General features: G+C 45.0%; 1 protein-coding gene and 1 long non-coding RNA gene across 2 annotated transcripts; one reads left to right on the top strand and one right to left on the bottom strand.

Moving 5' to 3' along the window:
- Positions 1 to 1,492: 1,492 nt before the first annotated feature.
- Positions 1,493 to 11,370, bottom strand: LOC306960262 (fascin-like). The gene is made up of 5 exons (XM_079552639.1): positions 10,418 to 11,370; positions 8,071 to 8,227; positions 6,096 to 6,217; positions 4,446 to 4,616; positions 1,493 to 2,360 (listed from the first exon to the last, which is right to left on the bottom strand). The coding sequence occupies exons 1-5, from the start codon at positions 11,226 to 11,228 to the stop codon at positions 2,155 to 2,157; spliced, it is 1,467 nt and encodes a 488-aa protein (XP_079408765.1). The 5' UTR covers positions 11,229 to 11,370; the 3' UTR covers positions 1,493 to 2,154.
- LOC306960279 lies at positions 11,212 to 12,028 on the top strand. The gene is made up of 3 exons (XR_013792670.1): positions 11,212 to 11,288; positions 11,635 to 11,680; positions 11,955 to 12,028. It is a non-coding gene; the product is annotated as an uncharacterized lncRNA (long non-coding RNA).
- Positions 12,029 to 13,092: the final 1,064 nt, after the last annotated feature.

Below are 13,092 nucleotides of genomic sequence, written 5' to 3'. Positions count from 1 at the left end.
ACTCTGGATAACTAGGAAATGAGGCCCTATGTCAAAAATCCTGAAATATCATTTTAAAGTAATATAAGATGATGTTTAGCGGCCATTGGATGTGTATCCAACCCCACAAAAAGCGATATGATTTAGCATTTAGCTCAGAGGCCACTTTCATATGCTAGGCTAATTCTTATCTTGAGTAAATTCTAAAAATGTCGTTAATGATTTCTAACCACGCTTTGACCTCACCTAAATGTATTGTACAACAGCGCAGTGCCCATAACGGCTCTACAGCTAGCCTCAAAGAGCTACATTTGACCCGCGCTGAACGCTATGGGGCGGCCATGGCTCCAAGCAATCCACTGTCAGTGCCTAAATGTGGTTGTTGAGCCGACAACAAACAGCTGAAAACATCTGGATCTTTCATAATTTGTGTTGTTTGTCGGCTAAATGCTAACAACTAAGGCAAAATACAGTGAGCAGGTTAACATGGATGAATCCGCTTGATCCACATATATGATCAAACGCCACTTTTTATTTCTATGGCTAACTCATAGCTAACCTCCTAGCTTCCTGTCTGTGCCTTATTCCCATGGTGGGTTAGCCGTGTTTTGTTGAAGTAAATAAATGGGGAAAGAAAATGAAGTTTCCTAGTCCTATGAAAATCGGCTCATCCTGTAACACTTTTTACGCTTTTACCTTTTGGAAAATGAACATGTGTTTTATTTTGCAACTTAATCAGGCCAAATTACTGCAATACTATACACATGTTCTATTGCATATTGAATTGCCATACTTTTTGCAATGCAATATATTGAAATTGTTTCAGCCCCGTGTATCATAATATAGTATGGGATGACATCAGCGTCCCACCCCCAACATTTTCTGTAGTGTCGACTACACTTAGTAGTAGTAGCTTGACTCTACTTAGTTGTACCAAAAGTTACTGACTCCTAAATAGCAGCTTCCAAACGACAAACCCCACCGACAGTTTTCAACTGTGCTTACTGAATTTTAAAACACCTCATACATTTCTGGCACATGACTCTTGAAAAACTTGTACAAACTATATAAACATTCAGATTCCTCATGTTGCGATTGGCACTTGGTTCTCTCCTCAATTGAGATTATGGTTTCACAGCTTTGGCACGTCTTTTGCATATTTCTTTTTACTCTGACGTCTAGGTTTTGAAACAAACAATCATGGGATCAAAATGAGCCCTAACGTCTTTTTTTTGTGTGCACATTTACTTTCTATGGTAAGTGTTAATGCACTCGCTCCTCTGTGATGGGAGAAAAGGTCGAGACTATAGATGTAATGAAGACAACAACACTACATTATGATGGCATATGTACGGACAAGGAAGAACCACAGGTATAGACCAACCCTTCCCAAAGTCCAGAGCAGACTAACGTCCCACAGAGACCCCAAACATTTGGACACAGAAAATGTGCTTGATGTGTAGTAGTCAACTTTTGGGCGGCCCCTCATACCTGGCAACTCTGGCCTCACAGCACCCAGAAGGAACCCACCCAGACACATGGGAACTCCATGCAGGAGAATTGAACCAGGAGCCTTCTCACGCTTCTCGTACTTTCTATCCGCCCAGTGGGTTACTACCATTGCTGTGCTGTCACATCCTGTCAATTCAAATGTAGGGAAATAGGCCTTAAAGGAGACACATCATGCACAATCAGCTTTTTTTTCCACTTTTAGCCACGTTGCTTTGTTGTCAAAAAAGGATCTGGAGTAGTACTTTACATCAATCTACTGCTGTAGGGCTACGTCCGATCCATCACCAGACCCGTACTGAGCAGGTCTGCGCTCAATGTGTGTGTAAAAGTGAAAGCTTGTTTTTTTTTTCTTCATGTTGTTCCCCCCGCGGCCAGCAGAGGGCTTTCCAGTTAAAAAATCCTGACGAGCCCAGTCTTTCATAAATTACATTTTTTTCCTTACATAGACATTATTTAAATTCTCAAAAGATAAATATCAATACTGAGGAACCAAAAGGAATAGTTTAAAGCTTTGATTATGCGTGATATGTCCACTTTACATCAAGAGATGAAGAAAAAGATTCAGGAAAGAACACAAATAAAACTCTACATCTTGTTCTCGATCACATTTAGTAAACCCTCATAAATACCCCATAGTCCCATAGATAACAACACTGCAGTGGCTTAGTACTCCCACAGGGTGGCGCTGTCCAGGGATTCAGCGCTGGCTTTGAGACCCCCGGCGTGGTCCCCCTTCAGGTACTTGCCCCCCGGAGCACGGACGGCCATCTTGTTAAGGTGGCAGAAGTGGAAGAGGAAGGGCACAGGGGCGGGGCCGGTGCAGAGCACGGAGAGGTCGTCGTCCACGCTCCAGTACTGGCCCTGGAGGTCTGCGGAAAACAACGCAGTCACGGGTTTAAGGGCAGAGTCCACAATACACGCTAATGCTAAGAGTTCAACCTTCTGCTTCGTAGAGTCTATGCTTGTATAAAGGCGAGGCTCTGCAGATAGCAGGAAATAACACATTATTCAATTTGAAACTTTGCTGTAGATTACTGACATAAATATGAGGAGGAAATGCATGTTTTCTTTCATCTATAGTTTTCATTTAAAAGTAAGGCCTTTTATTCACAAAAGTGGCCGCAATTGACTATTTCTGTGACGAAATCATATTGAAAAAGGACATATTTGGATTGACAACAATAAGTTCAGATGGTATTTTGGGGTATTTTATGTTAATTCAAAATTCAATAAACCAGGTAGGAATTAGACATTGAAAAAAATCCTCCAAAAATTCCAACATCATTTTCATTTATCTCTAATGCTGGGCGCCATGTTGGATTCTCTCAGGCGAGCATGATGGTACCTGACTCTTCAGGTATTCCTAGTACGAAGGATGTTCCATTTAAAATAAATTGACTGGAATTATGTGTGTGGACCGGGAAGTTTGGGCATCTCTGCTGAGACTGCTGCCCCCGCGACCCGGCCCCGGATAAAGCGGAAGAAAATGGATGGATGGATGGATGACTGGAATTCATGAACTCGGCGGTCCGAGGACAACTGGAGCTTTCTCTTTTTAGACTAACCTACAAGAGCCAGATAGTGCCAACATTAGCAGTGACATCAGTCTGGGATTGCTCTAGGTTGAATCGTTCGGGAAGATAATGCACTTTTGAAGCTGGATTGATTGGAATAAGCACACAACAAATCCCTTATCTGATTGACTGCCAGCCATTTTTAAATCAGAGAGCTCCCCGCTGCCAGAGGTTTTTCAGGATTTTGACAATTTTTTTCAAGACAAACAGAAAATGTAGGTCTAGGCCTATGTCAACACGAAACCTATCTAAAAAAAACAGTTTGTTTGTACCTCTTTCCATTCTTTAGTAATTGTCCGTAGAAAAAAAGGTGAAATCACCCAAAATGCTGATTTCTGACCAAAAAGCTGAGAAAACGAAAGAGCAATGCTGCCACCTAGTGACTCAGTCAACGTTCGGATTTCAATTGACGTCTATAGACGTCATTGGCAGTCAATGAGTTAAAAGGCACAATACCTGATTTTTTTCAAGTAATGGAACAACATTTGCTTTAGTATATTGTAAACTCAGACATTTGTGGGAAACACTGTGCATCTAATTATAAGCATTTGTAACAATTGCAAGCGGGTTTTTTAGCATTTCTGTGAAAGTGACCTTGCAAATATGTTAGAAAAGTTAGGAGTGAGTTTGAACCACAATAGCATTGTAATTTGGGGGCTTCCTCTTTCATTGTTTGTTATAAAAGAAAATCAGGTATAGGGCCTTTAAAGGGGGGGTATTAGGCAAAATTGACTTTTTCAAGCTTAACATCATGTTGTCATGTCATTCCCTCATTAAAAACATGCCTGAAGTGTTGCCTTGGCACATTCATGTATTTTTGAGTAATCTATAAAAACTCTGATGGCAGCCATTTTAGGGATAGGTTTGCCTGAGTCCTCCTAGGAACGCCCCCACCTCCAGGAGACGCCTCCGAGCTTTCGTCACCAGCCGAGTAACCAACCACTGCTCCTCAGCAGAACCCCCTCCCCACTGATGCCACAGACAGCCTGTGGAGGGGGCGTGTCTGAAAGGGTCAGAGGTTCTTAAAGAGACAGAGGCCTATTTCAAGACATTCACTACAGCCATTTTGAGAGAGCAATTTTATACAAGGCAGTTATTCCAATTTACTGCATTTACAGACCAACAGAAGGTTTGGTCATCATTGTAGTGTGCTATAGACTGGTGCTATGTGATTGAAAAAAGCATAATACCCCCTCTTGAAATACTTTAGTTTTGAAAAAAGTTACATGTTAAGTACTCGTGTTTTCCGTCATTGCACCGTTATTAATTAGTATCCATTTAATTCAAACTTGTTTTGGTTTGGACCCAGACAGAGAAAATGGATTTCTCTCACCTATGACCGTGCGCTCTGGGCATTGTTAGATCCTTCAGGAAGCGTACCTTTGAGAGAGTAAGCTCCGTTGTGGAGCTCCATCAGGAACAGGTCGTATGAAGCCCTGTTGGAGTCCAGCGTGGGCTGTCCTGGTTTACGAGCCCCGATAAAACCGTGCTCTCCCCGGAGGACGATGATCGGGCGGTTTATCAGCTTCACCAGGAACAGCTCTGCCTCTCCTGTGGGAAAGTACAGACACTATCTTTTTAAAATCTCAGTGGGTGAACCCAAAATGAACATCCTTTTGTATCAATCTCAAATGGATAAATCTCCAGCAGCAAGAGGAGAATCCATCAATGCCCAGCGGAAAAGAAATCTGTTCATAATCAACAACAACTACTGTGAAACATGCTTAACATAATAATAATTCTGATGAAGGTGTCTGAGCTTCACAGATGTGGACAGTGTGACATAGACTGGATAAGAGTCATGTTAGTGTGAAAGAGGGGCAAACTGAAAGTGTATTTCTGAAATAAAACAAAACACAACTGCAGGTACATGTTTTTGATAGGGATGTGTTCTCATTATAAAATCAACTTATTTGTGCTTTTAGCCATGTTATAATGTTATAATGTTTATATGCCTAGAGTCGGCCTACTTCACTTTATCATTATTGTCTGAAAGCTTTTATAGTTTACTATTTATCTTTCCTATGGTTTTATGTTTCTCGTTTGTGAACCTGTTCACTGACAGTGGCATTAAAATCTATTCTGCTTCTGATCCCTGTCGCTCAAGCTTGAGTGATCTCTTCTGTTTTGGAAACATTTGCATGTTCTGCATAGGCTTCCTCCGGATACTCCGGTTTCCCCACCATTAAAACATGTACAACAGGCCAGAATGAATGAGAGTGTGTTTGAGACTAATGTGCCTTTGTGACATTAAACGTAGTGACTTTGGTAATGTTAACAACGTTTGGCTTTGGAAACCATCTGAGAGGAATAATGATTGCCTTTGTTACTTGTTTGTACGAGACATCGCTCATGAAACGAGACTGAGGTTGTAGCTGTGCTTCATAGTTGCTTTGCTTCTGTTAATTTTATAAACATTAATTAACTAATTTTGGTCAGTGTTAGAATAGCTACTCTGAAGTGTAACAGGTTCTCTTTGGCCAATGAGGCAAACCAAAGTATGATAGTACGATTGATAAAGGATAAAGATAAATCATAATGGGGTATGTTGTGTGTGTGTACATGTTGTTTCCGTAGGTTCCTTGTACTATGTACTTGTAATATGTAACGTGTACTATTGTGATATGAACACTCCTTTTGAGCAGAACATTTACTGCTCAAACAAATAAATAAACTAAGAGCCCGAGTACGGATGTACAAGGCGACAATCCAACGTGGCGTGTTCACATGCATGAGTACCAAGTCTGTTCATTCACATGCACTGTCCCAAACAAGGAAACGTAAAAAAAATAGTTGTAACCTGGAACCAAGTCGTTCTAAGCAGTTACAGTGACGCCACTGATTTACTAACATGCTGTTAGCTACAAATAAAAGCATATATTTCCTGTTTCTCATTCCCACTGATACTTGCTGATTGCATTCTATGCCAATTTGAAATCCTGACGTTCCTCATGCATGCAGTGCATTTCCACATTGTAAGTTTCAGTATCAAATATGGAAGCTGAGGTGCATGTGTTGAAAATGGCTGACCTGTGCTGTCCACAGCAGCGGCCAGCTGTCCGTTCTTCTTGGCTGTGACGTATTTGCCGTTAGCCGCGCGCACACGTACATGACTGTCGCTCCACTCCAGCTCGAACAGGCAGTTGGCCGACCTGGGACGAACAACACCAGGTTGGTCCAGTGGTTCCAGTCGTTTGAAGCCACACTTTTACAAGTAGCCATACATTAGCTTTACATGCATGAGTGGGTCCTCTTCCTAATGCTTTATCTTCACATCTCACTGCTAACATTGTACTTACTCATACATTTTTAATGCTCAAACACAATATTTATGAATTTTCAATACCACAAACGCAAAAACATACAGTTTGCAAACGTTATATCAAACAGATGAATGAGGGAAATGTCAATATTCCAAAGCAACAGGAAATTTTGAGCAAAATAATTTGACTACTGTTGAGCACGTTTAAGACAATCATTTTCTATTTTCCACAAACGTATGCAATAAAAATAGCAATCTTATTATTTTCCAACAAATATGCATTTAATGCCAGTTGGAATCCAATGTAATGCTTTTTAAAGTGCATGTGACAGGCTTAAAGGAACAGGCCACCATTTTTTCATACTGACATATGTTCTGAGCTTAGACGAGCTGATGCGTACCTGTCTGGTCTGTGTGCGTGCGCTCAGTCACGCAAAACAACCAAAGATGTTGTTAGCATTTGGCCTCTCCCAGTATATTCCTATAGCTCCAAACGGGGTGAAGTTAGAAGCGAGCACGCTCTTCCACGGGCACAAAGACCAGACAGGTACTTATGAACTCGTCTAAGTTCAGGTAAGAACATATCACAGTATGGAAAAACCGTGGCCTGTTCCTTTAATGCTTCTGAAAATATGATTTATTTAGATGGACAACATCAGCTGTAAGTAGTCTAATAATCATCAATTTATTTCAGAGAAGCTATAAATGAATGAAGAAGTGTTGGGCAGAAAAGTTATTTTCATTTGATTTTTGATTTTATTTCAGCTACTAACAGGAAGTGACATAGAAAGAGGTAAAGTTATAGCAGTTTGACATATCATCGTCGGCTCAGCAACAGTTTAAAATCGTTTGCCTCTATCTATGTCATTTCCTGTCGGTGTCCAATAAGGAAGTGAAACTATAAACATCACAAAAAGGGACAAACTAAAGAAAACTGGGCAATTTTTTCACAAAATCTTAGATAGAATTGTGTTAACTATATATATATATGTGACAATATATAGATTTTGCGATATATCGCGATATTTTGCGTGACGATACGTTACCGATACTTTTTATTACAATATCGATGCTTTTGATGTCGTCAAGCAAATTAATGAGCGACGTCATGCATATTAAGGAGGCAGCAGTGCTCTACTAATTTCACAGTCCATAGAGGCCAATAATGATCAAGAATTCAGTCAGACCAGCAGGGGGCAGCACTACAATGTAAGCACTTGGACCAAGCACTGTCACACAAACATATTACTTTTAATGATGTAATTGTGAAGATTAATTTAGGGTTGATTTATTCCTTTTGAATATTATTGCCTTCTTCATTAAAATCGCTGCTTCATTGAAATAAAATTATAATTATGCAACTGATGTTATCCTTCTAAATAAAGAAATATTTTCAAAAGCATTAAAACCTGTCGTATGCACTTTAAATATCCATAGTACAAAGTACAAATCAATTTAATCACTTTGCGGCTTCAAAAACCTTCTTCCTTGTTGTGAGCCAGTGGCATTTGACAGTAAATCTGCACAGCGCCACCTACTGTTCTGGAATGTGTATTATTATTACTATTACTATTACTATTTCAAAAAACACAGCACAAGGACAAATTGACTTTCTTACTCTGGAGCCTTTATAGAAATGTAGCGGAGTAAAAGTAATGAGTTCTCAACAACAATACTACTCGAGTAAAGTACAGACCCTCAAAGACTCTTAAGTCTCAGTCTTCCATCGGACCAGTGACTCACTTGGTGGTCGCGGTGCTCTGGAGGCCCCCGGTGTGGGTGAGGGTCCAGTACTTCCCCGAGGCAGTTTTGAAGGCACAGCTGTGGTCCGCCGGGCTCATCTCCAGCTGGAACACCTCCTGGTCCTCCTCCTGGTCCTGGTTGGCCGACAGGTCCATGCCTGAGAACCACATGAAGGCACAGAATCAATAGAGGCCAATGTTGAGATTGTACTACATTTATTGTGATGGTACATTTGTACATCACAACATCATTCAACACGACCCTTCAGTTTGTTCTAAGCATCCATCCATCCATCCATTTTCTTCCGCTTTATCCGGGGCCGGGTCGCGGGGGCAGCAGTCTCAGCAGAGATGCCCAAACTTCCCGATCCACACACACCTCCTCCAGCTGTTCTGGGGGGACCCCGAGGCGACACCAGGCCAGCTCGGAGACATAATCCCACCAGCGTGCCCTGGGCCTTCCACGAGGCCATGTCCCACTAGGACAGGGGTCACCAACGTGGTGCCCGCGGGCACCCAGGGGCCCTTTGGGGCATGTCCAGTAGCCCTTGGGACTTTTTCTGAAGTGTAAAGCACTTCATTTTCTTGAATCTAATTCTTAAAATTACAATTATTTTGGTTCTTGTGACTCGGTATGAGTTTAAAATAAAGCTATTTTAATATAATATGGGGTCAATATCCTATAAGTAAACAGTGTACGTTTAAGTCTTTAGGATTTGTTTTTAACTGGTAGCCCTCGAACAACTTAATGCTCTTAAAGTAGCCCTCAGCTGAAATAAGGTTGGTGACCCCTGCACTAGGACATGCCTGAAACACCTCCTGCGGGAGGCGACCAGGAGGTATCCGAAACAGATGCCCTTTCAACGTGAAGGAGCAGCGACTCTACTCCGAGCTCCTCCCGGGTAACTGAGCTCCTCACCCGATCTCGAAGGGTGTGCCCAGCCAACCTGCGAAGGAAACTCATTTCGGACACTTGTATTCGCGATCTTGTCCTTTCGGTCATTACCCAAATCTCATGACCATATGAGAGTGGGAACATAGATCGATCGGTAAATCGAGAGCTCTTCACTACGACAGTCTGATACAGCGACCACATCACTGCTGACGCTGCACCGATCCGTCTGTCGATCTCACGCTCCATACGTCCCTCACTCGTGAACGAGACCCTGAGATACTTGAACTCCTCCACTTGAGGTAAGGTCTCTCCACCGACCTGAAGAGGGGAAGCCACCTTTTTCCGGTGGAGAACCATGGCCTCAGATTTGGAGGTGCTGATCCTCATCCCGGCCGCTACACACTCGGCTGCAAACCGCCCCAGAGCAGCTGAAGGTCAACACGCACCGGAACAGGTCTGCCAGCAATGCGAACCAAGCTCCTGCTGCTCATACAGGGAACGGACAGCCCTTAACAGAAGACCCGGACCCCATACTCCCGGAGCACCCCCCACAGGGCACCACGAGGGACACGGTCGAACGCTTTCTCCAGATCCACAAAACACATGTGGACTGGTTGGTCAAACTCCCATGAACCCTCGAGCACCCGATGGAGGGTATAGAGCTGGTCCACTGTGCCATGACCAGGACGAAAACCGCATTGTTCCTCCTGGATCCAAGGTTCGACTATTGGCCGGATCCTCCTCTCCAGCACCCTGGAGTAGACCTTACTGGAGAGGCTAAGGAGGGTGATCCCTCTCCTCAGGAGTGGAATCTAAGCAATTGGTCTGAGGAATGGTTCCCAAAGTGGAGCCCCCTAGTGGGCCTCAGAAGCACTACAGGAGAGCCCCCAAAGCTTGTGTACAAATCAAGTTCATTGGAAAATATTGATTTTGAAAGGACAAACACTTTTTTTAAATTAAAATGTACTATTTTAAACTGTTATTTATGTGAATTACTTTGAAGGTAAATTATCATCTTTCTCCTCTCCCTCCCTCCCCATGCTCTCCTCTCTTTTTCTCTTTATCTCTTCATCTCCTCTCTCTCCTCACTCTCCTCTCTCTCTCTCTCTCTGTCCTCTCTCTCCTCCCTCCTCATGCTCTCCTCTCTCTCTCCTCCCTCCCGATTCCCTCTTCATCCCCCCCTCTCTCTCTCTTCCTCCCCATGCCCTCTCCTCCTTCTCTTCTCTCTCTCTCTCCCTAACTCCCCTCTCTCGTTCTCTCTCTCTCGCTCCCATCTCTCTCCCTCCCTCCCCATGCTCTCTCTCTCTCTCTCTCTCTCTCTCTCTCTCTGTGTTCTCTCTTCTTTCTCTCTCTTCTCTCTCAGTCTCTGTCAGACAGGGAGGGGCGTGTCACAATGAGGAGCAGCCTATATGCAGCACATGTGGATGTGATGTGATGTTTAGCACACACTGACCTTGTCGTGTGGACACGTTCTTGCCGTTTCCCGCGGTGAGCACGACTTGCGCGTGGCTGCGCTCCAGGCCGAACAGCTCGTCCTTGCCCATGCGCGTGCCCTTGCCGCTCTTGATGGTCCCCGAGGGACCCGTGGGTGAGAGGTAGCGACCCTCCGCATCACGGAAGGCCACGCTCCCGGAGCGGAACTCCAGAGTGAAGCCGGTGTTCCGGTCTGTGTCTGCAGACAGAGCCCCGTCTGCGCGGAGGAAGCGGTGTGAGCAGGTCTGCAGGTGGTACCGCTGGTCCCGGTACAGCAAAGTGATGAGACTGTCCACGCCCCAAGGCACGTCCCGGTCCGCGCTCAGCTCTCCGCGCTCACTCAGGTGCACGAAGCGTTTGCGCGCCACGCTGTAGAGGTTGACCTGCGGGTGCACGGCCAGGTGCATGCTCCACTTCTCCGCGGGAGACACGCTGGAGGCGAAGCACGTGATGCGGTCCTGGCTCCCGCCCAGGTACCGCCCGTGCGGCTCGGACTGCAGCGACCACCGCCCGTCCTCATGCGTCGTGATGATGAAGCGGCAGTTCGGCCCACGCGCCTCGGTGTCCGCGGTCACGTTACCGTCTTTGTCCGCCGCGAGGTACCGGCCCAGGTGCGACACGAAGAACACCGCGCTGCCGTCCTCGCCACTCTGCTCTAGGGTCCACGTCTGCTTCTTCCGCAGGCCGCTCGCAGACGCGTTCAGCTTGAATCCAAACGCCTCCGCGGTCAGGTACCGGCCCTCATTGTTGATGAGCCCCAGGGGCAGCTGCAGAGCCCCAGCTGTGGACATGTTTCAGAGCGGCTCTGGAGCGGGAAGGATCCGGGAGTAAAGAACGGCAGGGAGTGGAGCGTATACGAGAGAGGAGGCGAGGCGCGCAGAGGGAAGAGGAGAGAGAGAAGGGAGAGAGGAGGAGAGGCGAGACAAGCGGGGATGAGGAGAGAGAGAGAGGAGGCGAGGCGCGCAGAGGGAAGAGGAGAGAGAGAAGGGAGAGAGGAGGAGAGGCGAGACAAGCGGGGATGAGGAGAGAGAGAGAGGAGGCAAGGCGCACAGAGGGAAGAGGAGAGAGAGAAGGGAGAGAGGAGGAGAGGCGAGACAAGCGGGGATGAGGAGAGAGAGGAGGAGGAGAGGCGCGCAGAGGGAAGAGGAGCGAGAGAAGGGGGAGAGGAGGAGAGGCGAGACAAGCGGGGATGAGGAGAGAGAGAGAGGAGGCGAGGCGCGCAGAGGGAAGAGGAGAGAGAGAAGTGAGAGAGGAGGAGAGACAAGCAGGGGGATGAGGATAGAGAGAGGAGAGGCACGCAGAGGAAAGAGAAGAGAGAGAAGGGAGAGAGGAGGAGAGGAGAAGCGCAAAGAGGGATGAAGAGAGAGAAAAGAGAGAAAGGAGGAGAGACAAGCAGGGGGATGAGGAGAGAGAGGAGAGTCACAGAGGAAAGAGGAGAGAGAGAAGAGAGAGAGGAGGAGAGACAAGCAGGGGGATGAGGAGAGAGAGAGGAGAGTCACAGAGGAAAGAGGTGACAGAGAAGGGAGAGAGGAGGAGAGGCGCAAAGAGAGATGAGGAGAGAGAGAAGAGAGAGAGGAGGAGAGACAAGCAGGAGGATGAGGATAGAGAGAGGAGAGGCACACAGAGGAAAGAGGAGAGAGAGAAGGGAGAAAGGAGAGGCGCAAAGAGAGATGAGGAGAGAGAGTGACAGGGTTGTGTCATGGAGAGAGAAACAAAACAGAGGAGAAAGATGATCAACAGTAAGGGTGGATCAAGTAATAAAAGTATACGCCCCGTCTCCATTCTTCTCAATGGATAGAGGAAATATGCTTGGAAACGTGCCATTGACATACACTTTTACAGATTTTGTTGGTGACAAGTAAACCTTACAAACTCTACTTTCTGCCTATGGTTTGGATAATCACATGACCTGAAATGCCCCCAAGTTTTGAAATAAATAAATAAAAGTATTATCAACAGCAAAACATAATTCTAATGTATCCTTTTGAAGAGCAAGTGAAAAAGGAAGTGTGTTATGAAGAAATATACAAGAACAATAATTTGATCTGATTAATTGGACTATCACGAATCCAACTCCGAATGAGAGCACGAACCGCATGTTGTGGTTGGACTGGGCCATATTCCCTCGTGGCTGGGGGGTCTGAGTGTGCGAGAGTCTGGGGGGGGTCTAACACCTGGAAAAACATGACAAAATGAGACTTTGAGTTCTGTCTTGTTGGATCAAGCACTTTCGCCTCACAGCATATGGTTTGAGTCCCAGACCTTACATCTTTCCCCCTTCTCCGCATTTAACTATATGCATAAGTTAAATAATCCATAGCCTAAATCTGCTATGAAATAAATTAAAAGTTTAGTGCTTCTTGGTGATGCTTTCAAAAGGTGTCAGTTTGGTGCTTTTCAGTGCAAGGAGCAGTAACACTTTGAAAAGACAGGGAACAGAGGTCCTCAAAGCCCTACAAAGACAAAATGGATACTGGCAATGTTTCAATCAACCATTCATTTTCATTAAGTGTCCCAGTTTGAAATACAATGCCTCTTGAAAGTACTAATACACCTTGAACTTTTGCACGTTTTGTCATGTTTACAACCATAAACATAAAGATTTTTTTTACTGAACGTTCACACACAAACAACAGACAACTGTGAAGTGAAAGT

This window comes from Gobius niger, assembly GCF_951799975.1.
Source record: "Gobius niger genome assembly, chromosome: 3".
NCBI lineage: Eukaryota > Metazoa > Chordata > Actinopteri > Gobiiformes > Gobiidae > Gobius > Gobius niger.
The sequence above is the reverse complement of the archived record's forward strand: the minus strand, read 5'-3'. Positions and strand labels throughout refer to the sequence as shown.